Source organism: Hemitrygon akajei, chromosome 5 (genome assembly GCF_048418815.1).
Source record: "Hemitrygon akajei chromosome 5, sHemAka1.3, whole genome shotgun sequence".
Classification (NCBI taxonomy): domain Eukaryota; kingdom Metazoa; phylum Chordata; class Chondrichthyes; order Myliobatiformes; family Dasyatidae; genus Hemitrygon; species Hemitrygon akajei.
The window spans coordinates 49,612,618-49,638,731 of record NC_133128.1 but is presented as its reverse complement, the minus strand read 5'-3'; the positions used below and the strand labels follow the sequence as shown (position 1 = coordinate 49,638,731).

The 26,114-nt window shown below is 38.5% G+C and overlaps 1 protein-coding gene across 1 annotated transcript; it reads right to left on the bottom strand.

The window, feature by feature from the left end:
- Window positions 1-6,495: 6,495 nt before the first annotated feature.
- On the bottom strand, window positions 6,496-25,213 carry dipk2b (divergent protein kinase domain 2B). The gene is made up of 5 exons (XM_073045506.1): window positions 24,835-25,213; window positions 22,068-22,332; window positions 18,806-18,979; window positions 11,567-11,855; window positions 6,496-6,842 (listed from the first exon to the last, which is right to left on the bottom strand). The coding sequence occupies exons 1-5, from the start codon at window positions 25,029-25,031 to the stop codon at window positions 6,505-6,507; spliced, it is 1,263 nt and encodes a 420-aa protein (XP_072901607.1). The 5' UTR covers window positions 25,032-25,213; the 3' UTR covers window positions 6,496-6,504.
- Between the last annotated feature and the right edge of the window lie 901 nt (window positions 25,214-26,114).

Genomic DNA, 26,114 nt, shown 5'->3' with positions numbered 1-26,114 from the left:
GGTTGACTCTGTGGTTAAGAAGGTGTATGGTGTATTGGCCTTAAATCAGTCGTGGAATTGAATTTAGGAGCTGAGAGGTAATGTTGCAGCTATACAGGACTCTGGTCAGACCCCACTTGGAGTACTGTGCTCAGTTCTGGTCGCCTCACTACAGGAGGTCATAGAAAGGGGGCAGAGGAGATTTACAAGGATGTTGCCTGGATTGGGGAGCATGCCTTATGAGAATAGGTTGAGTGAACTTGGCCTTTTCTCCTTGGAGTAACAGAGGATGAGAGGTGACCTGATAGAGTTGTATAATATGATGAGAGGCATTGATTGTGTGGATAGTCAGAGACTTTTTCCTAGGGCTGAAATGATTGCCACAAGAGGTTTAAGGTGTTGGGGAGTAGGTACAGAGGAGATGTCAGGGGTAAGTTTTTTTACTCAAGAGTGGTGAGTGCATGGAATGGGCTGCCAGCAACGGTGGTGGAGGCAGATGTGATAGGGTCCTTTAAGAGGCTTCTGGATAGGTACATGGAGCTTAGTAAAATAGAGGGCTATGGGTAAGCCTAGTAACTTCTAAGGTAGGGACGTGTTCGGCACAGCATTGTGGGCCAAAGGGCCTGTATTGTGCTGTAGGGTTTCTATGTTTCTAAAACATGTGTGAGGTTGGGCTTTAGATTTAACATCTACAAGACCGAGGTTCACTACCTCTATGCCAATTCTGTTTACTAATAGGGATTTCATGATGATATCTTGGAAACTATGAGCCATATCTTAAACCTTTGGATCCAGCTCTTGCCCAGTGCAGACATCAGTGATGAAATGCATGCAGTAACTTAGCACAGCTTGGTCAGTTGAAGAAGAGAATATTTGCAAATTAAGACTTCACACTTGATTCAAAGTTAGAAGAAAATTAGGCCTGAGACCTGAGCTAACTGAAGCAAGTATTGGAAAAATATCACCAACAAGATCCTCCAAATTTACTAAAAAGTATAAGCAAGCCAATGTAAATTACATTTCTCACCCCAGTATTCCCATCATTACTTGCATTCAGTTTGCTGTGCTTGGCCGGTCAATTTAGATGTATGAAACAGATATCTTATTTTAAACTCTGTGGTGGAGATAACCAGCTAGATAAGAGGGTATGCTCAAAGTTTCTTTAAGGTGCATTAGTCCCATGACTAGTAGCTGCCTCTGGCCCCTAAACCTTCAAAGTGGAGAAGCAGGATTTGGTTGGTACCAAGAATCATTAGACCATGCATCTGGCACACAGAGAAATCCTGCCTTCTGCCCCATCTGTGGAGGAATCACCATTTGTCTCATTGCACCAAAGAACTCTCAAAACTAGAGTTTGAGTAAGTCTTCCTCAAGTCCCAAGGACTACTTAAAAAATCCATAAAATAATGATTTATGCATTTATTTTTAAAATATGTATCTTTGGATTAATAGGCCTGTATGATTTTGCTTAAAACGAGTTGGAAATAATCCTTCAATTGCTGTTAATTCTCGCTGAATTATTTTGATGATACACTATTGAAATTAATATAGGTTGATGTTTTGAGTTATTTTGCAAAGCAATTGGCTTAGCTATTCCCATTGTATTTTGTATGCTCTCTTCTGAGTGTTTAGTCCAGGATCAATTTTTTTCCGGGGGTGGAGGGCATATTGTAAATTGCAGAACACTCTTTGACATTTCCTGATAAATTGGCATAATGCCACACCCCAAAATACAGAATCTTTGTTACTGACGTGGTGGAAAGAGATTCATTTTGCTAGAGAAGAAGGGAGTTCAAAGTTAGGAAGACGCAAGATAAATTCAATAACTATGTCAGAGAAGATTTCTAATTCAACTGTGAGAATACAACTTTGTGCACCTGAAATTATTGAAATATCAAAGGTACACTAAAAAGAATGTGGTTATTTTAATAGGGTGAGATGAATGCTCATGAGAATAAATTTTAATTTAGACCATTTGGTTTGAATAACCCATTCTGATGCTTTAATATACAAGAAAAGTGCAATATAGCTGTAGATTCTGGTTAAATAAACTTAACTGTTACAAAAGTCCCACAAAACACGCTGCACTATAAAACCTGTACTTTATGTCCATCTGTTGGAATTTTGCATTAATTACAAGGTATGTGTGCTTGTTGAAAACATCTTTCATCATCAGTAAAAAAGCAGCAAATATAAATTTGTTCTTGAAAAATAAGCAAAGCTCCCACCCTCCAAAAAAAAAGAAAATAGGGAGTATATTCTCCCCATCATCTCTCCCTTAGCTGGATGCACCTAGATAACCTTCCAACCTCTCTTACCACTACCTCATTTCTGTACACTGACCATCTTCCCTCTGCACGTTCAGTCCTGATGCAAGATCTCAACTTGAAATATAAATTAATCATTTGCTTCCACAGATGCTGCTTGACTGTTGAATTCTTTCAGCAGTTCCCCCCCCCCCTTAGAAATGCCAATCTGTCATTTTTTTTATATTTTATAGGTTTCTTAGCTTAATACAGATAGTGACTGTATTTGACGGAATAGCCGGAGTTGGCAAGCTATTCAGTTGTGGTTGGCAATGCCTGATTTTGTTCACCAACAGGTACTACAACAATTTTGGCAACACTTGATAACAGTTAAGTACATTCAATTTTGTATCCTCATTGAAACGGTGCAGTTCCATTGAAATGTTAATGAACCCAATTTATAATATTTGTATTTATTGGTTCGAATTATTTTGACTAAAGGTCCTCACTAAACCTGTCATAAATTCATGTTCTCGTTGGTCTAGACTATTACGTAGAATAAATTTGCCTTGATTTGATTCATTTTGTAAATATATTACCAACCATTAGTTTACTGGTGGAGGTTGAGAGGTATAGTTAGGGTTGATTGCAGCAAACCAGGTGAACACTTGAAATGCCTCTATATAGAAGGCTATGGACCAAGTGCTGGAGAATGGGATTAAGATGGATAGGTACCCTTGTAGTGGGCTGAATGACCTACTTCCTAAATTATGCTATTTGATTTTTATACTGGGACCATGAGTGAATTGCAACATCAAGTGTGCAGGTCCATGAAGTATGCCTCGCCTCCATCTGATTGAATGCAATTTGTTTCAAAGTAGGTTCTTTTATCTTGAAATGGTATTTTTAAAATTGGATTAATCACTTCCTTGTGTTATGAGTGATGAACAGACCTGATGGACAATGGGGTAAAGTGTTAACCATCCCCCCCCCCCCTGAGAACCACAAACTATTACTGTTGCTATGCTGACCATGAGAAAGAGACGAAAAACAGGCAAGAACATCTGCAACAGATAAGAGAGAGGGGGAGATTGCTGATTAACTGTATTGTGACTCCTTTTGAATTATTTACTGTTTTGCTGCGAGGACAATAGTTTGCTCATTAACATTCCTCAGTGGACTGTAGGAGTGGCATGATTTGATGGACACAGGCATTCAGAATTGATGGGTAGCTGAGACCCCGTTAGTAGGGGTAAAAAGACAGGTCTGGAGAGACACTCTCCAGACACGCCAGTGGACACTGACTGAGTGTTGGAACCCACAAGAAAGGTGGGGGCTTCAGAGACCGAACCAGGAGATCAGTCAGTAAAACTCACAGTGTTACAGCAGGGCCAGTGGGGACTTGTGTGTCCACTCATGCCCGAGTGACGAGTCCACCACAAAAGAACGGTCTAGCAGAAGGACGGAGGGGTCATAGCTGAATGACCACCACAACAACGGTGCAACGGAATCAAAAGGCAACAGGAAGGTTTGCTGACTGCAACTGCTTAATTGCTCGCTCTCTCTCTCCCCCCTCACTCTCTCTCTCTCTCTTTCTCTCTCTCCAATGATTACCACTCAACAAGCATAACTAACTCAGCACTCATGAACTGAACTGAACTGAACTTTATATTCTATGACAATTCATTTACCCCAGACATTGATAGAACTTGTTTATTATTGCTTATTATTATTCCTATACTTTTAGGTTTATTACTGCTACCTTGTGTTATACATATATTTGCATTATTGATATGGTTTTGCTTATTTTTATTAATAAACATCTTTAAATATAGTAGCACCAGACTCCAACGGGATCTTCTCTCTGCTGGTCAGACACCCAGTTACGGGGTACGTAACACTTGCATTAAAAAGAATTCTATTATTAAAAAAAGTTGGTTGTAATTTGCTTTCTTTTCTACCTCCTAGCAGAGTGTCGCAATTGCAGATCTTGTGTGGGGTTTCAAATAGAAAGCCTGAAGCAAACCTAAAAAGGGTAAAACTGTTGTTCATCTACAAAGAAAATTAAAATTTAAAGGAATCCTTGGGTGCTTCTTCATTTAACTCTGGAATAAAGCTTTAAACAAATTGATGTTTAATTTCTTTTCATCCATCATTTATGACATTTTCTTCAAAAGACATATTTATCCTTGACAAATATGCTCTAATACAGCTCATTAATTAAATAAAGGTAGGTATGCCTCCTCCTATTTGTTTTTCATATCTCGTGTCACCTTGTACATTGAAGCAGCTGATTAAGTAGTACTATATCTGTGTAGTTCACTTCGTGCATGAACGAGCTGCCTACCTTCTGCTTCAAGAGCATCTTTGTGGTTATATTTACCTCGTGTCTATATTAAAAACACAGAAAAACTTTAACATTGAAGATATATCTAAGTATCTTTTCAATATCCAAGATTCTAGCATTATTGGATAGCAAAGAGAATAATTAACAGTTTTGACATCTGCATATGGGCTCTGAAGGCCTTGGTTTTTTAAGATTCATGTTGCAGCAAATGAGCTATGTAATATTGAGTATTAGAGCAGTATTAGACACAACTAACAGAGTGGAGCAAGAATATGTTCATGTTTTGAAAGTGGATACCTTGATAAAGAAATGGGTACCGCCTGGCCTGATCTAAACTGAAATGTTTAATCAGTGTGCACTCAAGTCCTAGGTAAACTAAAAATACAAAGTTTACCCTGTTGAGTAACAGATTTCAATTAAGAGTTAGGGGTAGAAACCTAATTATTCCTTTGGGCAGGGACTCCAAGCAGGTTCCTTCTTGGATGGTGTGCATTTTAATAGTGAGCCTGATTCCCTTATCTGTTTCTCCAAATGTGCATAGTCCTTCACACACACTGGAGGCACTAGAATTTCAACTCATCCCATTGAAACTAAAATTGTTAAATGCTTGTTTTACAACTATGTAATTTCACCACCGGGTTTTTAAGTGTCATTGAGTTGTACAACATAGAAACAAACTTTGGTACCTTGTATCAAGCTGACCATCATGCTCAGCTGTACAAATCCTATACACCTGGATTAATTCCATATGATTCTATGCCTTGCTCATTCAGGTACCTATCCAAAAGTCTCAGAAATGTCACATTCTTCCACCACGTTCTCTGAACCCATTGCAAATACCAACCATTGAGTGCAAGATACTCTTCTGCCCTTGGGATTGCTTTCAAGTCCCCTCACCTTAAACCTATACCCTCTAGCTTTAGCCATAGCAAATTGGTTATCTACCCTATTTATGCTTCATAATTTTATATACAGTACTGTGTAAAAAATTTTAGGCACGTGTAAAAAAATATTCTGTATAGCAAAGATGCTTTCAAAATATTGGAATGAAAAGGTTCTAATTATCAAAAAAATACTATAAAGAGCAGTAAACAGTAGAAAACTAAATCAAATCAGTGGGGTGTGACCACCTGTTGTGTTTAAAACTGCATCAATTCTCTTAGGTACACTGCCATGCAGTTTTATAAGAAAATCAGCTAGTAGGTTGTTCCAAGCATCTTGGAGAACTTGCCACAATTCTTCTGCAGACTTGGGCTGTCTCACTTGCTTCTATATCACTAGGTAACCTCAGGCGGTATCAATGATGTTAAAGTCAGGGCTCTGTGGAAGCCACATCATCTGAAACCTTGTTTAAAAATATATGGGGTGTCTAAGACTTTTGCACAGTAATGTACCTCTATCACATCATTTATCAAGGGAAAGCAGCCCTAGCCCACCCAATCTCTCCTTGCATAACTCAGTTCCACAGATTCAGACAATGTTCTTGTGAATCTTTTCATCATATTTTGCCTGTACTGTGGCGATCAGAACTATAAAAGTACTGCAGGTGCAGTCTAAGTAACTTGATCTTCATCTGTAACACAATGCCCCCACTCTTACACTTAATGTCTTGGCCATTTAAAACAACAATTCCATACTTCATATCCTCATTGTCGACACTTTAAGCTATGTACTTGTATCTAAAGGTCTCAGCCCCGCCATTCACTTTTTATCCCCTACCCTGGTTTAACTTCCCTAAATGTATGTCTTAAAAGATGTCAAAATATTGCTCCATAGCCCCATTCAGTGACCTGATCTTGTAGTAACTCATATGGAATCCTCTAACAAAAATGTGATTGTGCTGTGAAATTCATTGTTTATGAATGTGCATAAATGCAAGGGAGGTGGATACTGAAATACAAATTGCTTTAAACCTGCAGAAGGTTCGTGGCATCAATAGTTTTTATTGTACTTGCATTCTGGATATCTGTATTCAAAATAAGGATCACAAGAGCGTAAAGATTTTAACAATTCCATAAGCGATCTGACTGCCTCAAGGATAGCCTTAGTAGAGAGTGTCTCATCACTGCAAAGACTTAGATATCTGTCTATTTGGTTCTGCACAGTTGGAGAAGAACTAAATTTGCCTACCACTAAGTGAGGCAAGAGGACTCTGCACACTAGAATGAAGCTTTGTGCTTCACTGATGTTCCCACAAGGTGAAAAGTCCATTTTGCAGTCTGAAGTCAAACAAGAGAAGACATCATTTTTTCCATGGACAAATTCCTTATCTGCAAAGAGAAGATTGTAAATAAATCAGTTTTTTATAGATGTTCATTCATGTACAAAGGTGAATGGACAGTGAAATATGAACAGCTTTGTTCAAACTAGCCAAATGTACATTTATAACATCAGCAAGGGGTGTTTTGAACATACCACATATCGATCCATTAATACGTAACCAATGATATAAGGTGAATTGACACACAAATGTTCCTATTTGTGGATTACAATTTTGATGGTGGGAATTCCAAGGAGAACTATTATAGAGTACAGAACACCACACCAGGGCACAGGGACAGGGTATTCAGCCCATGATGTCTGTTGACCAAATGAAACTGATCCCATCTGCTTGGTCTACATTGCTCCATTACCTGCCTGTTGTGTCTGCCCAAGTTCTTAAACAATACTATCAAATCCCCTTACAGTATTTCCCTTGGCGGGGCTCTGTGGATTTCTAGCATTGCAGAATCTCTTGTGTTTAAAATAATCTTATACTGTTTTAAAAGTTTCCAAATCTTCATTGAAGACAGTGATGTCACATCTTTCCTGTTTAATTCTTACCCATTACGTATAAGGCAACTTTATAATAGTTTTAAAAACTGTAATAAAAAATATAAAAGTAATTGTATTTTGTCATCAGTTGAGATAAAAGGATTCGCAACTGCAGGATTCTCAAAATAACTTCATTAATTGTACAGTCAGAGAACCTAATGCATTGCACAATTTCAGACAGCATCTTCCCACAAATATTAGTGTGATCATGACCAATGTGCTTTCACTGAGGAATAATACATTACCAAGACCATTTTTTATGCTTTTAAATATAATTCCTGATGATTAACTGAATCTAAATTTTGACACTGCCAGTGTGAGGTTTGAACTCCAATCTAGATTCTTAGCCTCTACCAAAGGAATGTAGACTACTATTTAATATCTGACCTGAAAGGGTGTGTTTTCCCTGACTCTGAAGTACTCCCTTTATACTTAAAGACTGCAAGTTAAAAGGATGGCTAGATTAAAGGTTCTGTTGACGGGATTAGGGCAATTTGATGCGCATGGTAGAGTACAGAGGAGAGTGAATTGCAGGTGATAAGCAGAGTATCTGATAGGGACAGAGGAGTTTATTGTAGTAGTATATAATGTCTTATCAAAGGAAAACAAGCACTAACAATGCTGAACTAAGAGCGTGGCATCAATGATATGGCTGTGATAATAGTGTGTTTGAGTTTCTAGACTGGTATCCATAAAATGGCACTGTTGATCCTGGATCATCAGTTTAGATCGATCAATGTTTATCAGGACATTTAAATTTGGGTAATGAAGTATTTTTTTAAATTAGAACAATTAGCAGGAATGGGAACCATGAAATGCTTTATTGTGAGGGGGAAAAGTCTTGGTTTGTCTATGTACATCAGGGAGGAAAAAACTGCTTATCATGCTATCCTTTGTGTGATTCAAGACCCATTGATGTAATTGAACTGAGACAGTTAACAATCAAACATTTTGGGAATGAAATATAGATCTGAATTTCCAGCAATGCCCATATTTTGCGGACAAATACGTTTGAAAAATCCAGATTGTCTTTTTTCTGGAAAAGTAACATTGGTGGAGTGAACTTGGTGTTTAAAGAATGGTAGTCATTTGTTATTTTATATTTATTCTTTAATTGATCAAATGACAATAATATACCTCCTTCAAAACAATCTCCTATATATCTAATCCCTTTTTGAAACCAATTATATAAAAGTTGATTATCCTTTGTAAAAGGAATAAGTATTTTGAATTAAAGATCTCTTTGCTAATAAAGATTTCTTTATCTCATCATCAACATTTATCTTATTCCATAAGTCAATCAAATGTTTTAATATAGGAGATTCTTTCTTTTCCCGTATCCATTTAGATTCCCATTTATATATAAAATCTTCTGGTGTATTTTCTCCTATTTTATCTAGTTCTATTCTAATCCATGCCGGTCTATCTTTCTCAAAAAAAGATGCAATAAATCTAAGTTGATTTGCTTTATAATAATTCTTAAAGTTTGGAAGTTGTAACCCTCCTAGGTCAAATTTCCATGTCAATTTTTTGTTACTTCCAATTAAGAGCTTATTTAAGAGAAAAATTGGGTCAAACAATGGTATTGCTGAAATCTAATGAAATAGAAACTTTAATTCAAAAAGAAAAAACTAAAAAAATTATTTCTTGTATGTATAGTTTGATTCAAAAGCAGGCAATTAAACAAGGAATCCATAAGTCAAGACAAAAATGGGAAATTGACTTGAATATTAAAATTGAAGAAACAAATTGGTCAAGACTATGTCTTGATAGTATGACAAATACAATAAATGTCCGGTTAAGATTAGTGCAATATAATTTTTTACATCAATTATATATTACACCCCAAAAAATAAATAAATTAAACCCAAATTTATCTGATCAGTGTTTCCGATGTAACCAAGAAATTGGTACTTTTTTACATTCTACTTGGTCTTGTTCTAAAATTCAACCTTTTTGGACAAATTTAAGAGTTTTACTGGAACAAATTATTGGAACACAACTTCCACATAATCCAATATTATTTTTATTAGGCGATATTGAAGGGATAAAACCAAAACCCAAATTGAATAAATATCAGAAAGAATTCATAAAAATTGCACTGGCAGTAGCCAAAAAGGCTATTGCAGTTACTTGGAAATCAGATTCATACTTAAGTATAGATCATTGGAAGAATGAAATTTCCAGCTGTATTCCACTTGAAAAAATTACTTATAATTTAAGAGATAAATATGAAACATCTTTGAAAATTTGGCACCCTTATTTACAAAAGACAGGATTAAATATATAGGTACTCCGAACATAAAATAATTGGTTATTTGGGGAAAGAAATAAATATATATACTAAAGTAATTATGAACTCCGTGGAGCATGTGGGAATTTTCCGATATCCAGGCATTCTTTCTTTTTTTTCTTCTATAGGGATGTTAGGGGGGGGGGGGGGGGGGAAGGGTAGATAATTTTTTTCTCTTTTCTGTAATCATTTGAAAACTCAATAAAAACATTTTTTTTTTTAAAAAAGAATGGTAGTCATGGTTAAATGGGATCAGGATAAGTACTGGATATAGGATCACTCTGGGAGTGGATATACCAAAAACACAAGTGGCAGCAGCAACACACTTGGAAATACTAATCAAGAATTCAGAGGGCTCATTGCAATGATCATCGAATAAAGACGGCATATCAACTGGGCAGATAGAGCTTTGTTCTTTGCTTCAAATATATTACAACAGTATTAAGTGTAGAAGACTTGATAAGTATATAATACATCTGTAGGCATCAGGCTATGTTTGATTGCTATGGTTATGACTTGTATTCGCAGGCAAATTCTTTGCCTTGGGTGTGAGAGCAAGGGTAGGGAAGAGAAGGGAATGACTATACCATGGCTTGTAGTTTTAAATGAACCTTAATATTTACAAGATATATTAAATCTAAATTTGTATTTTTAATATTTTATATTGTTTAAAAGTTATGTTTTTGAGGGGTTTTAATTCAGTTATTTATGCCTCAGAGGATTGAGTATTTCTGGAGTACTTCATTTTTAGTAGTTTGTGTTTGGTAGTGGTGGATACCTAAAATCCAGGGGAACATAAGAATTTGAAAGTGCAGGTGGCATATGGCACTGGAAGAGCTGAAAGTAATAAGAATGGTCAGGACATGATTGACAAGGATTTTTGCTTGTTTTTTTCAGCTGAGTTTCTTTGGAATCTGGTAAGTAGATGGAGTTGACAAGAGTATGGCTTGGTGTTGGTTGAGTGTGGTGTGGTATAAATTTGGAGAAAATTCATTTTCAAAGATGTCAAGTTAAATGTGCTGAACGTAGAAGTTTGAAGTTTGACCATGTGCACTGTTTTTGGAATTCCACAAAGCCGCCAGCATAAAAGACCCCATCCACCCTGGATATTCTCACTTCTCCACTCTTCCATTGGGCAAAAGAGACAAAATCCTTAAAAGTGTCTGCGACCAAACTTAAGGAGAACTATTATCCCTCTGTTATCAGAGTCTTGAACACATCTCTTGACCTCACAATCTACCTTGATATGATCTTGCACTTTATTGTTTACCTGAACTGCCCTTTGTCTGGAGCTTTTTCACTTTATTCTGCATTGTTACTGCTTTACTTTGATCTACCTCAATACATTTATTGATTTGATTTGTATGAAAATAGGCAAAATGGGCTGAACTGTCTTGGTTCATGTGATGACAATAATATGCCAATATTAAAGATTTTGACAACATTAAAGATTATGGCAAATATGATATAAAAGATAATATGTTAGTATGGGAAGGAGATTAGTTAGCTGATGGTAAAGAAAAGGAAGAGAAAATAGTTAATTTCAAGACAATAGGCTAATTGCTGGGTTACCTTGGACCAGCCTTGGGGCTTCAGCTTCTTACAACTGAGTGACTTAGATATAGGGACTGTGTATTATTTAACTAAATTAGCTGATATGCAAACAGAAGATGAACCTGAAGTAAATTGTGAGGATACCATAAAGGTGATATAAATAAATTAGTTGGTAAATAGAAAATACATGAAGAGTGAGGTTGTTCAGATTGGAGGTGGTACTCTAGAGATGAATGTCGTATGCATTGTATAAAAAGACTACTACATTTTTACACAGTATTTGCAGACATAACGCATCCTGATAACCAACACAAGTCCACAAAGTATCCTTACCTTCCAGCTTGTCGATGATGCCTATTGTACTGGTGTCTATGATGTAAAGTCGTCCATCCTCAAAGGTGCCAAACATGTTATTATGGACACTGGCATAGTACATGAAATAATTCAAATCATTGTTTCCCAGCAGGTGAGTAATATGAAGAAGCTGGTAAGCGATATCTGCGGTGACTTTGGAGGATTCATTATAAAATGCTTTGATTGGTTTTGTCCATGGAGTCACAAATACTCGACCACAGGAGCCAAAGTATCGTAAAAATGGCCACCCTTCTATCCCTGGAAAAAGCTGAATAGACATATTGGTCATTTTTACAGGACAGAACTGGCTTTTGTTTCAAACTGAAGAGCTTAATTTGTGCTTTATAAACTGGACCTACTCATTCACTAATGCTTTTAATACATTGATACATGGCTTTTAATATGGTGACGAAATGCCTCTGCAAGGACCTAGACCCACTGCAATTTGCCCATTGCCACAATAGGTCAATGGCAGGTGCAGTCTGAATGGTTCTTTACATGGCCTTGGCTCACCTGGACAATACAGACACCTACGTCAGGATGCTGTTCATTGACTGCAGCTCAGCATTTTAACACCATCATTCCCACAGTCCTGATCAATAAGTTTATAGAATCAGGGCATCTGTACATCCCTTTGCAATTGGGTCCTTGACTTCCTAACCAGAAGACCACAATCTGCGGATTGGTGATGATATCTCCTCCTTGCTGATGATCAACATTGGCGCACCACAGGGATGTGTGTTTAGTCCACCCCTCTACCCTCTCTCTATACCCGTGACTGTGTGGCTAGGTTTAGCTCAATTGCCATTCATAAATTTGCTGATAATACAACCATGCAGGCAATGTCAGTAAGATGAAAGAGCTGATGGTGAACTTCAGGAAGGGTAAAATAAGGGAACTTGATCCCTCATAGAGGGATCAGAAGTGGAGAGTGTGAAGAATTTCAAGTTCCTGGGTATCAAGATCTCTGTTGATCTAACCTGGTCTCAACATATCGCTGCAACTATAAAGAAGGCAAGACTGTGACTGTATTTCATTAGGAGTTTGAAGAGATTTGGCTTGTCACCTAAAACACTGAAACTTCTGTAGATGTACTGTGGAGAGCATTCTAACAGGCTACATCACTGTCTGGTATGGGGTGGGGGTGTGGTTGCTGCTGCACAATACTGAAAGAAGCTACAGAAAGTTGTAAGATTAGTCAGCTCCATCTTGGGTGCTAGCATCCATAGTATCCAAGGCATCTTCAAGGAATGGTGCCTCAGAAAGGCGACATTAATTATTAAGGACCCCAGTCACCCAGGACATACCCTTTTCTTATTGTTACTGTCAGGAAGGAGGTACAGAAGCCCGAAGGCACACACTCAGCAATTCAGGAACAGCTTCCCCTCTGCCATATGATTTCTAAATGGACATTAAGCCTATAAACACGACCTCACTGTTTTTAATATATATTATTTCTATTCAATATACATATATAACTTTATTTGATTTATTTTCTCTTTCTTTCTATATTATGTTTAACTGCTGCTGCTAAGTTAACAAATTTCACAACACATGTTGGTGATGGTAATTCTGATTCTGACAGCTAGAGCTGTGGGTGTAAACTTTTTTTCAGATGGTGCTGAACTTATTCCTGAAAGTGTTGAAAGTCAAGCAATTTCATTTTTAGGACCATAAGGTACCCCAGACGTTTATTTGAGCTTGATTACATTCTGAGGAATTTTCCCCCGTGTTGGTTCAGTGATACTTGCAGGTTTTGTTTTGCTTCTCCCTGTGCTTCCCATGGATGGTCGTTGAGGTTATTGGGAAAGATGGGCTTGACCATGTGGTTACAGTGGGAAATGCTTAGTCAGTTAAGAACCTCTCATCATCAGTGAGGGGCAAAGAAGACTATGTAGTCTTTTCATAAGAACGTAAGAAGTAGGAACAGGAGTAGGACACCTAGCCTGTCGAGCCTGCTCTGCTATTCAATTTCACGGCTGATCTGGCCATGGACTCGTTTCCACCTACCTGCCTTTTCCCCATAACCCTTAATTCCCCTACTATGCAAGCATCTGTCCAACCTTGTCTTAAATATAATTACTGAGGTATCCTCCATGGTTTCATTGGGCAGAGAATTCCACAGATTCACCACTCTCTGAGAAAAGCAGTTCCTCCTCATCTCCGTCCTAAATCTACTCCCCTAATCCTGAGGTTATGTTCCCTAGTTCTAGTCTCACCTACCAGTGGAAAGAACTTTCCTGTCTCAATCTTATCTATCCCTTTCATAATTTTTTATGTTTTTATAAGATCTCACATTCTGAATTCCAGCGAATACAGTCTAGGGCAACTTAATCTCTTCTCATAGTTTAACCCCCTCATCTCTGGAATCAACCTGGTGAACCTCCTCTGCACCATCTCCAAAGCCAGTAAATCCTTCCTCAGGTTAAGGAGACCAGAATTGCATTCAGTACTCTAGATGTAGCCTCACCAGTACCCTGTATAGTTGCAACATAACCTCTCTATGCTTAAATTCAATCCCTCTAACAATGAAGGCAAACATTCCATTTGCTTCCTTGATAGCCTGCTGCACCTGCAAACCAACCTTTTGTGACTCATGCACAAGTACTCCCAAGTCCCTCTGCACAGCAGTATGCTGCAATTTTTTACCATTTAAATAATAATCTGTTTTTTAATTTTTCTTCTGAAGTGGATGACATTGCATTTACCAACATTGTACTCCATCTGCCAGACCCTTGCCCACCTGCTTAACCTATCTATATCTTTCTGCAGACTCAGTATCTTCTGTACAATGTTTTCCACTCAATTTAGTATCATTAGCATGTATATCATGAATAGTTGTGGGCCCAGCACCGAACCCTGAAGCACACTGCTCATCACTGATTGCAAACCAGAGTAACACATATATATCCCAACTCTCTGCTTTCTATTAGTTAACCAATCCTCTATCCATGCTAATGCTTCACCACCAAATCAATGCATCTTTATCTCATGGATGTCTTTTATGTGGCCACTTATCAAATGCCTTCTGGAAATCCAAGTAAATAACATCAATCTGTTCCCCTCTATCCACTGCGCTCATTATATCCTCAAAGAACTCCAGTAAGTTTGTCAAACAGGACCTTCTTTTGCTGAATCCGTGCTGCATCTGCCTGATGTATCTATTTCTTTCCAGATGCCTCGCTATTTCTTTAATGATAGCTTCAAACATTTACCCAACTACAGATATTAAACTAGCTGGCCTATAGTTACCTGCCTTTTGCCTACATGCTTTTTTGAACAGTAGTGTGATATTTGCCGTCTTCCAATCCGCTGGGACCTGCTCAGAGTCCAGAGAATTTTGGTAAATTATTACCAAAGCCTCTACTATAACTTGTGCCATTTCTTTCACTACCCTGGGATGCGTTCCATCAGGACCAGGGGACTTGTCTATCTTCACGTCCACAAGTTTGCTCAGCACTACCTCTTTATTGATAGCTACTAGCTGCTGTTTTGAGGTCCTCACCTCTCATCGCATCCATAATCTCTCACATTGACAAATCCACCATGAAGACTGGCACAAAATAGTTGTTCAAATCCTCTGCCTTTTCCTAATTTTCCAATATCAATTACCCCTTCTCATCCTCCAAGGGACCAGTGTTCACTCTAGCCACCCTTTTCTGCTTTATATAATTACAGAAACTTCTACTATTCATTTTTATATTTTGTGCGAGTTAATTTTCATAATCTAGCTTCCCTTTCTTTATTACTCGCTTAGTGGTTCTTTGTACTTTTTAAAGTTTTCCCAATCTTCCAGTTTCCCACTATTCTTGGCAACTTTGTATGCATGAGCTTTTAGTTTGATGCCTTGTTTTATTTCCTGTTATCCAAGGCTGGCTCTCCCCACTCATACTGTTTTTTCTTTTAACTGGAATGTACTTTAGTTGAGCACTGTGAAAAATCTCTTTGAAAGACTTCCAGTGTTCATCACCCATCCAGCCTAGGGTCCCAGTCTACACTAGCCAAATGATCCCTCATCCCATTGTAGTCTCCTTTGTTTTGGCATAATACATTGGTTTTAGATTGAACTATTGCACCCTCCATTTCTCATGACTTTCATTTCCCATAAATTTTTCTAAGAAAGCTCGAAGAATTGGTAACATAAGATCTTTGCAGATGCTCGAAATTCAGATCAACATTCACAAAATACTGGAGCAACTCAACAGATCAGGCAACATCTAAGGAGAGAAAGAAGCAGTCGATGTTTTGGGCCCAGACACTGCATCAAGGCTGGAAAGGAAAGGGGAAGAAGCTATAAAAGGAAGATGGCAGACAAGAAGGAATGCACGCTGGCAAGTGATAGGTGAAACCAGATGTAGGGAAAGATGGGTAGGGGAGGGGTGAAGTGAAAACTTTAGAAGAAATTCTCTATTTGTAAGACATTTTCTGTTGATCACTGACAGATTGTGCTTTGTCACCTCTCTTGCATACTATTGCAGTGAAGGAGATGAGGATTGAAGAGTGAATGTGCAGAAGATAAAGGAAGAAATCTTTCAGCTTGCTGTGATCTGAACTGACTTTTAATTCCCTTAATATCTAGAATTCACCTATCTATCCCTGTCTGTAGTATACTCAGCATCTGAACAGACACAAACTGCTTAGGTAGAAAATTCCAAGATTCACTGCCCTCTGGTGATGAATTTTCATTTCCCCCTATATTGTGAATGACTAACCCCTGATTCTGAAACTGGGACTGCTGGTTTTGGTCACTCCATCTACTCTTTCAACTCCCAGAACAGTTTTTATTTTCACCTGTCATTCCTCAGGACTGTACAGTATTTCACCGCTGTGCCTCTCTCATAAGGTAAATCTGGCAGCTAAGAATCAATGTGATAAATCATTTAATAATATACCAGCCCCTCTATTTGTTACAATGGGAATTACCTCACACTTTCCCATGCCATGACAGACACATTTAAAAGAATCTCGCTTGTTAGCCATTGTTTATCTTACAGGTATCTGTTTATAATTTACCTTCACTGGGTCCTGTCTTACACTTTTGAAATTGGCCTCCTACCACTTCAAGACCTTGAGAACCAACTCTATCCTTTTCCATTACTATTTTGAAACACTTACAGAATTGTGATCACTCTTCCCATTGGCACATCCACCACCTGGCCAGTTTCATTTCCTAACATTTATGTTCCTAATATTTTTTTCACATTTATTTTGCATTTTAAAAAGAAGTTATGTAAGGCAGCAACTCTCAGGCACTTCCTCATACCTGCCTCTTGAAGAGGGCCTCACTCCAGACCATCAGAAAACCGGCTCTGATGCCATCACTGACCTATCAACTTTGGAGAACTCCCATCCACCACCACCGAAGTTATAGTTCCCTTATGCTGCACTGCTTGCTTGTTTCTCCTACGTAAGAGCCTGATGATCTGGGTAGGCCTATTGTCTCTGCCTGCTCCAGCCCCACTGAACTTGTGACCTCATACCTTGACCCTACTGTATCACTCAATTCAGTTCCTTCCCACCCATATCTGCAACACTTCTCTTAAACTCCTCAGTAACTTTAAATCCTCTGAACCTGACTGCCTGATTTTCACCATGGATGTCCAGTCCCTATACACTTCTATCCCTCAGCAAGAAGGTCTTAAAGCTTTCTACTTCTCTCTCAATAAAAGAACCAACCAGTTCCCCTCCTCCATCTGGCAGAATTAGTCCTCACCCCCAACAATTTTTCCTTTGGCTTCTCCCACTTTCTCCAAACTCAATGAGTAGCCATGGGCACCAGCTATTCCTGCCTCTTCATTGACTACATAGAACAGTCCAAGTTCCAAGTCTTCCCTGGTAATGTTGCCCAACTCTTCCTCCACTGCATTAATAACTGAATTGGTGCTTCTTCATGCACGTGCTGAGCTCATCAATTTCATCAGTTTTACCTCTGACTTCCACCCTGCCCTTAAAATCACTTGGTCCATTTCTGATGCCTTCTTCCCCTTTCTTGATCTTTCTGTCTCCATCTTTAGAGACAAGCTGTCAACCAATGTCTTTTACAAACCTACCGTATTCCCACAGTTACCTTGACTATATCTCTTCCCACCCTGGCTCCTATACAAATGCCATTCCCCTTTCTCTGCTGCATCTGTTCCCAGGATGTGGCTTTCCTTTCCAGCACATCAGAGATGTCCTTCTTCAAAAAAAGGGATTTTCCTTCCTCCACCATTGATACTGCCCTCACCCACATCTCCTCCATTTTCCAAACATCCACACTCATCCCATCTTCCCACCACTTTTATAGTGATAGTGTTCCTCTTCTCCTTACCTACCATCCCATGAGCCTCTGCATCCAACACATCCTCTGTAACTTCCACCATCTCCAAAGGATCCTACCACCAAACATATCTTTACCTCCCTACCTCTCTCCGCTTTCTGCAGGGATCGCTCCCTCTGTGATTTCCTTGTTCATTTGTCCCTTCCCACTAATCTCCCTCCTGGCACTTAACACTACAAGTGGGCAAAGTGCTACACCTGCCCATTCACCTCCATTCAGGGTCCCAAACAGTCCTTCTAGGTGAGGCAACACTTCACTTCTGAACCTGCTGGGGTCATCTATCGTGTTTAGTGGTCCTAATGCAGCCTCATCTTCATTGGTGAGACCCACCGTAAATTGGGGGATCGTTTCGTTGAGCGCCTCCACCTCATCCGCCAAAAGCAAAACTTCCCAGTGGCCAATTCCCATTCCCATTCTGATGTGTCGGTCCATGGCTGCCTCTTATGCCAAGATGGGGCAGCCCTCGGTGGAGGAGCAAAACCTTATATTCTGTCTGAGTAGCCTCCAACCTGATGGCATGAATATCGAATTCTCCTCCTGGTAAACTTTTCCCTCACATAAAATACCTTTTTATAAAGTAAATGCTCACCCTCACTAGACAGTTATTCCCCACCATTCCTTATACTGTAACTGAATTCATGGGATGCCTATAGAAAAATTATTGTACCACAGAGAGCAAGAGAATAATGCAATTCATGCATTGAACTGGCAAATAAAAAGCATTACAAATTCTTGCAATTTCTATATCTGAAGTCATTGATCTAGTTTGATAATATGTAAACAAAGTTAAAAATAAATTACAATATTTTAAAATGAAAATTTTCTTCTGTGTTAACCATGCACCTCACTCTGAGAGAGTAAAAACTGTTAGAATGAATTATGGCTGTACAGAACTATACCTGTAAGACAATAGGGTGGGTGTTGACAGACAATGTATAGAGCAGACGCAGTTTGTCTCGATCAGTGAAATGTCGCATCAGGACACTACCCGAGTCTCTCACTTCAGCATAACGTCGAACGATCCGGTCCAACAGACGCTGGGATGGACACCTCAGCAAAAGACTAGGGAGTCTCTACAGTAAAAGAAAAGTTTTATTTTAAAATCTATGAGGAAGTGGTGAAGAATTTACAAGAGCAGCATACAGGAAAGTGACAATATACATATACTGTAGATCAAAAATATAAACACTCAGCTGCTAAATAACTTACATTTAAGTGTCACCTCTTAATATTTTATAATTGTTCTGTACAGTTAATTGCTGGTTAAACCCTGCCCAGTTCTGGTATTGCACAATTGTGTCTTCCTTTTGAACTTCACATATTTGTTGAAGCGCATGTTCAATTTGGTTAAAGGATAGGAAGATGATGAGCAAGGCCCTAGGCTATATTTGCTCAATAAAGACTAGGAAAGTAATACACAATGTTCATAATAAGGTATCATTAACAGTAAACTGGCAATCCTGTAGTGCTGATCGTGCTCCTTCTGTAGGACTTGCTGAATGGGAAGGAGGGACTTCTGATGGTGTTCATAATTCTGATGGGTGTGAAGGACTAACATAAAGGGCAGTGGTGAAGTATGATGAAATAGTTACAATTTAGAATAACAACAAAATGCTTTATATTCCAATAGAAAGTTTTTTTTAAATTTCCTAGACACGTAGATGGATCCCAGATTTATTACCAGCTTTGTTTTACTGCAGCTTGGGATCTAGCTGCTTCCATGTTGCCCTTAACTAACTCTGATTTGGACTTAAATAAAGTGATGAGGTTTTGCTATTTCTATCACAAAATTAATTTAAGCATTTAAATAACTGGCGTGTGGAGCTGTTTAGGGTGACTGCACCCAAGCCAAAATGTTTAGGTGAAAAGAAGGCGGAAAATTTCTAAAATTATTGCATGAATAAATTAAATCTAAGCTCACTGCTAACCTCAAATATGAATTATCCAAAAGGAGGTAAATCAAGATTTATCTATATCACTCTGGTATATGGTTTTCAAACCTTAGTGGCCAGAATTTACATGTTACATAATCTATTAGGCCCGAGTGGTGCTAGAGGTAGTGCTGTTGCCACAGAGTCCCAGCGGCCCAGGATTGATCCTGATTTCATTTCGATTTATACGTTCTCCCTGTGAGCACGCGGGTTTTCCCTTTACCGTGGTTTCCTCTCATATTCAAAAGATATGTTGCTCATTAAGTTATCTGGCCTCCAAAAATTATCCATAATCAACGTGGCTAGTTGGAGAATTGGAAAGGCATTAAAGGGATATGTGAGAGATAATAGGCTAGGACGGAAATATATAGGAGGGGGTGGAGGGGGGCAACATTAATGCATTTAATTTGAGAGCTGGCAAGAAGTCAATGGGCCAAGTGGTCTTATCCTAACTCATAAGGAAATGTTTAATGTGCATATACAATGCCCAGAAAACTGTAATATGAAGTGTGCTATGTTCCACTGCAAAGTTAAAGCAAGGGGAATGTGTAACAAGGAAGTAATACCTTTCTGAGATGGTTTATTTTGATGAAAATCCCCATAAGCCTTTCAATTTTGTGTTCAAGGTATTAACCTTCAAAAGTCATGATCAGTTAGGCAAAGAGAAGATCTGTATTTACAGACAAATACCTTCATTGGCTCAGTTCACATTCATGTGAATTTACACAACTGAGTATCTGTATGCACACTCACTAGGTTTCCCTGACCCTCTATGAAAGTCAAAGATGAGAAAAAGCCATACCAGGTAAAAGGAGCCTACACTGGCCAGGCGTTCTCTTGATCCTGAATGTAATCCCCATGTGTGGTGAACTAGATATACCTGTCTGACAGCTCCTGTGGCTCCTCCCACAGACCCCTGTATAAAGGCGACTGTGGCCTGCTGCTCTCCCTCATTTTCCCCAGGATGTAGTGTTGTTCTTCAGTCAATAAAAGCCGATATCTCACTTCCTAAGTCTCAGCGTGAGTTATTGATGGTGCATCACCATGTTTCCGATATGAGGCAATTTACTTCCGCAATGGTTGGTCTCCACAGAGTTGCTGTTAACACTCAATTCTCTCAATTCTCAACTCTTATTCTCTTCCTTATCAGATCATTCTATTATTTTTCAACTTTGTTGGTTCAAGACCTGGGTCAGCTTCTCATTGAAACTGGCCCAAGGCAATGAGCAGTATTGATTTATGGCTCTTTGCCCCCACAGATCCACTTTGGTTTGAACCAATCTGAGTTGTAAATAACAATCTAACCTGGTCAGCTAAACAATTGGGCCCAGACCACCAGATCACAGGCAGTTCCTTCTGCAAAATAAACAGCTTCTTATCTGAGAATGCTCTTAGGTTTAGAATATAGAACACAGAAAATATACAGCTCATTACAGGTCCTTCAGCCCACAGTATTGTGCCAACCATGTAACCTACTCTAGAAGCTGCCTAGAATTTCACTACCACATAGCTCCATCTACCTAATGGGCCCGATATTTGGCTGATCTGGTTAGATGTAGTACCTTTTACAATTGGCTTTATTTTTTTTAATCTCTTCTGCATTTAATTGCTGTTTTACAAAGTAATTATATGGACAAATTCAGCCTTTTACCTACTGCAGATATTCTTACCTCTCGCTCTCTTTAAAACTTAAAACACATGTTCATTGCTTTGCCAGTTCTAATGAAGGATTTTACTAGAGCTGAAATGTTCTCTCTTTCCCCCGTTGCTGCTTTTCTCCACTGTCTGTCTGTCTAGGTACCATATCCGATGCGGACGTTGGACACCATGGTTTTCTATACAGATCTATCCCTCATTCTTTGGATGACTTCCATTTCCTCGATGTGTAGCCACCCGGCTAGGCTTTTGATGTACTTAAGCTGAGGTCTTCCTCTAGGTTTGCTCCCCTCGATCTTTCCAGAGAGTTTGAGTAGTTCTTTTCCCCACAGTTTGTTAATTTCCCTCAATTTTCAAGAACCTTGCTTATAATACACCTTAAATTATTTTTGCTATTGGGAACATGTATGTTATATATATTTTCAATTGTATATTTTTGTTAATTATTTCCTGATGTTCTACAGCTTTCCCAGTGCTTCTTTTCCTACAGGTATGAACCAGGATCGACGTTTACCTCAGAATCCTGTTCTTGATCAGTGATACTTTCTATACTTTGCAGTTAAGAAAGACTTACCTGAACCAGCTCAGCCGTCAGCCGGTCAGCTGTAAGCCACTTCTGGAAACGTTCTGTGGCTCGGAGAACACTTTCAATGCTGCATGCAACTTTTTTTGCAGCTGAGATGCAGATTTTCTGATCAGAAAGTTCACTCTGATACGTGCTTTGTAATCGGGAAATGACAACAGGCTTCCAGGTCTCGGCATCAACGCTATAATTGGCGAAGTAAGTATTCCTTTGGCTGGGAGGGAGTCTTAAGTCTGCAGATAGCCAGTTCTCAAATCTGCAAACAATGCAATTTGTAAGACAAATGTAGAGACATAGACACTGGTAAATAGTTCCTGTGCATCCTACAGTTTTTTATTCTTTCCCTCCATGTTTACACCAAAGACAGTAATATTTGACAGCAAAGCTATCTCAGAAAGTAAATATTTTAATTTAATAATCTTGATTAGTTGAGGAAATGGTTGAGGAAGTTGTTGGCACTTAGATCAGTGATAAACATCCATTTTAAATGAATCGGCTCCCACATCTCTCAGTTGCTTTCTGTAAGGACTCTCTACAATTCTCAGATTTTGTCTGTCTCAGATGTATTTAATTTGATATTAAGATTCCCACCCCGATGTTTCAATATCTTCCTTTTCCTTGAGCTATGGGTTCACCTCTACCTTAGTTTATAGGGCTCTCAGTCACATCTCTTCTACTTTCTGAACTCTGCTTTCATGTCTTCTCCCCTCTGCCTGAATAAGGATTAAGGGGATGGTCACTGTCCACCTCACCAGCCTTCACCTTCAATTGACCTGTAATTTTCATCACTTTCAACAGGATTCCACAGCAGACACACTTTCCCCTCCACTCCCAGTCAGTGTTCCAAAGGGACTCTCTAGATTGGCTTTTCATTTCCAGCAGAGTCTCCCTGCCCTGAAACCATAGAAGTTTCAACACCCTCTTCAATTTTTATCATCCCAGGACTCAAACACACCTTCCAGCTGAAGCAACATTTCCTTTGTTTTTCTAATCAATTGTACCGCATTCACTGTTCATAATGTGCTTGTTACTATATTGGAAAAACCACATTCAGATGGGTAAGTGTTTTGTTGAACACTTCTGTTTACTCTACAGTTACAGTGCTGAGCTTTGGTTCTCCGTGTTTCTAATTCTCCATCCCACTGCCACTTCGAGCCCACTGTGTTTAGCTCCTATTTTGTTCCAAAGTAAGCTCAAGGAACTACATCATATGTTCACTCTGGTCATGTGGCAGCTCCTAGGACTACATAATTAATTTAGCAATTTAAGCTTGAGTCTGTATATTTTTACTTCCAGATGTCTTTTGTATCCCTAACTTCATTATTTAAAGTAATTGCTACCTTGACAGATTTGGTCTTGAAACACTCCTAACTAAACATTTCCTCTCCACCACAAACCATGCCTCAACAAACAAAACATGTTTATTTTCTCACTTTTCTAGTTTTATAGAGAGTCCTTGACCTGAAACACTGATTATATTTATCTTTCTAGAACCCTGCTGAATGCTTTCAGCATTTTCTACTTTTGTCTTAAGATGAGCATGGGTTTGTTTCCTTCAACAGGAAAAGTTGGGTGTGGAAGATTTGTTGCCATTTTGGAAGGAATAGGATTGACGTCATTAGATTGCATTTTCTTTATATATTCTATATTATATCCTCATAAGAATTAAACTTCTTGATATCCTTAGCTTGGAGAAAGATTCAGGTGATAGTTGTACAAAGCCAAGGAAAGGTGCCACATGCACCATTCTTTATTTCTTGCTTTTGCGATCACTGCACTTCCATTACGACAAAGTTTCTTTCTTGTTTACCTTCTCGTTTCTTTTAAAATGTCTGCTCTTTGTTTGTTCTGCACCATACATCAGTTTGAGAGCAAGTAGGCAAGGAAAACAACTTTCTAAAATGTGGTGCAGTTGGTCTAAGTGAATTGCGAGAAATGGGTTCAGTATTAATCAGCAGTCATTTTACACCACAAGCATTCTTTTCCAGTGGAAAATAATTGATTCACTGTAACCCAAACAATGATCAATTTTACTCCCAAGATTTCAATTTTGACAAATTGTTATTAAATTTTTAACATTAAATTTCTGTTTATGACTTTCAAATAATGATCTATTGAGGAAAGATCTGATACAGACACACACAATGTCAGGTTGAGATTTTTTCAGATCAGACCAGAAACTCCAATGCAGTAGTGACCTATTTGGAATAAGGCATCATAAAAAGAGAAGAGGGAAATAGTTATCATCTGATAACTTTTTCTAGTATTTTCCTTGTACATCAGCTAATATTACCCTTTAAAATTGGTATCAAAGTATGGGTAGAATCTAGTAGTAACTATTAAGCAAATAGGGTATGATAATGAGGCACTTCAGTCTGTCACTCCCATATTCCAAGGGTATTCCACATTGCTTTTAAAGTTTTTTTTGAACTGTACAATTCAAATGGAATGTTCAGATTGTGACAATGAATTTAAAAATGCCAAACGGGCTGCATCGCTGTGAAAAAAAGAGGTCAACTTGTAGGTAACCGTTTCAGTGTATTCCTATGCCCAGAGTAGCTACTGCTTAACCCACACTCAAAACTAAAATGACATTGCAAAACTTTTCTTTTTCAGTATGGAAACAAATCAGAAAGATCAAGATTTGGATTACTTGATGTAAAAATTGCTTTTGAATATATTCGGCTCCTTACACCTGATAGAGTTTACAGACTATCATAAATGGACCTTCTGAAACAGTTATGAACACAAATCTCACCTGATTTTTTCTCTGAAGAATTTTTTGCACGACGATGTTCCGATACAAGCATCACACTTATCCAAACCCAGAAAGTTCCTGCCGAAGTTGTAGACTGGTTTCAGCTTTGTTACGTTAGTAATGTCTTCAGCTCTTGTGTTTAAACTTATTTCCCAGGGTGCCAGAAACAATAAGGACCAAATGGTACAAGTCCACATATTAACCAAGTCCTCCACACAGATCTTTTAACTTTTAACTGTAACTGATTTATAAATATTCATCAACTGTGAAGCAACGTATCTCCAGAAAGTCAAATGTAAATTGCTAATGGAATATTTTTTGCACGTAGTTATGAGAACTGAATTGGACTATGGTGTGAGTCCAGCTACTTCCATTTCTGTGTAGATTGTTCTGAGAGGAAATATGGAGCATGCTGATAAACTGGTTGCTATGGTCATACTTCCTCCACACTCTCCAGTCCAGGAATCTGATAGGATACAATATCTGTTTGCTTCCTATCTGTGTAGCATAATAACATTATTGTGCTCACATACTGTGTAATACAAACCCCATTTCCAGAAAAGTTGGGATATTTTCCAAAATGCAATAAAAACAAAAATCTGTGATATGTTAACTCACGTGAACCTTTATTTAGCTGACAAAAGTACAAAGAAAAGATTTTCAATAGTTTTACTGACCAACTTAATTGTATTTTGTAAATATACACAAACTTAGAATTTGATGGCTGCAACACACTCAACAAAAGTTGGGTCAGAGGCATGTTTACCATTGTGTTACATCACCTTTCCTTTTAATAACACTTTTTAATCGTTTTGGAACTGAGGATACTAATTGTAGTAGATTTGCAATTGGAAATTTTGTCCATTCTTGCTTGATATAAGATTTCAGCTGCTCAACAGTCCGTGGTCTCCATTGTCTGATTCTCCTCTTCATGATGCGCCATACATTTTCAATAGGAGATAGATCTGGACTGGCAGCAGGCCAGTCAAGCACACGTACTCTGTGTCTACAAAGCCACACTGTTGTAGCCCATGCAGAATGTGGTCTGGTACTGTCCTGCTGAAATAAGCATGGATGTCCCGGGAAGAGACGTCGCCTTGATGGCAACATGTGTCTCTCTAAAATCCTAATATACGCCTCAAAGTCAATGGTACCTTCACATACATGCAACTCACCCATGCCATGGGCACTGATGCACCCCCATACCATCACAGATGCTGTCTTTTGCACCTATCGCTGATAACAATCAGGATGGTCGTTTTCATCTTTGGCACGGAGAA

Coding starts and splice junctions, on each gene's coding strand:
- dipk2b (XM_073045506.1), bottom strand. CDS start 25,031: ATGTGGACTTGTACCATTTGGTCCTTATTGTTTCTGGCACCCTGGGAA. Junction 18,980..22,067: donor TGACGGCTGAGCTGGTTCAG/GTAAGTCTTTCT, acceptor CTTTTACTGTAG/AGACTCCCTAGTCTTTTGCT. Junction 6,843..11,566: donor CATCATCGACAAGCTGGAAG/GTAAGGATACTT, acceptor TTCTCTTTGCAG/ATAAGGAATTTGTCCATGGA.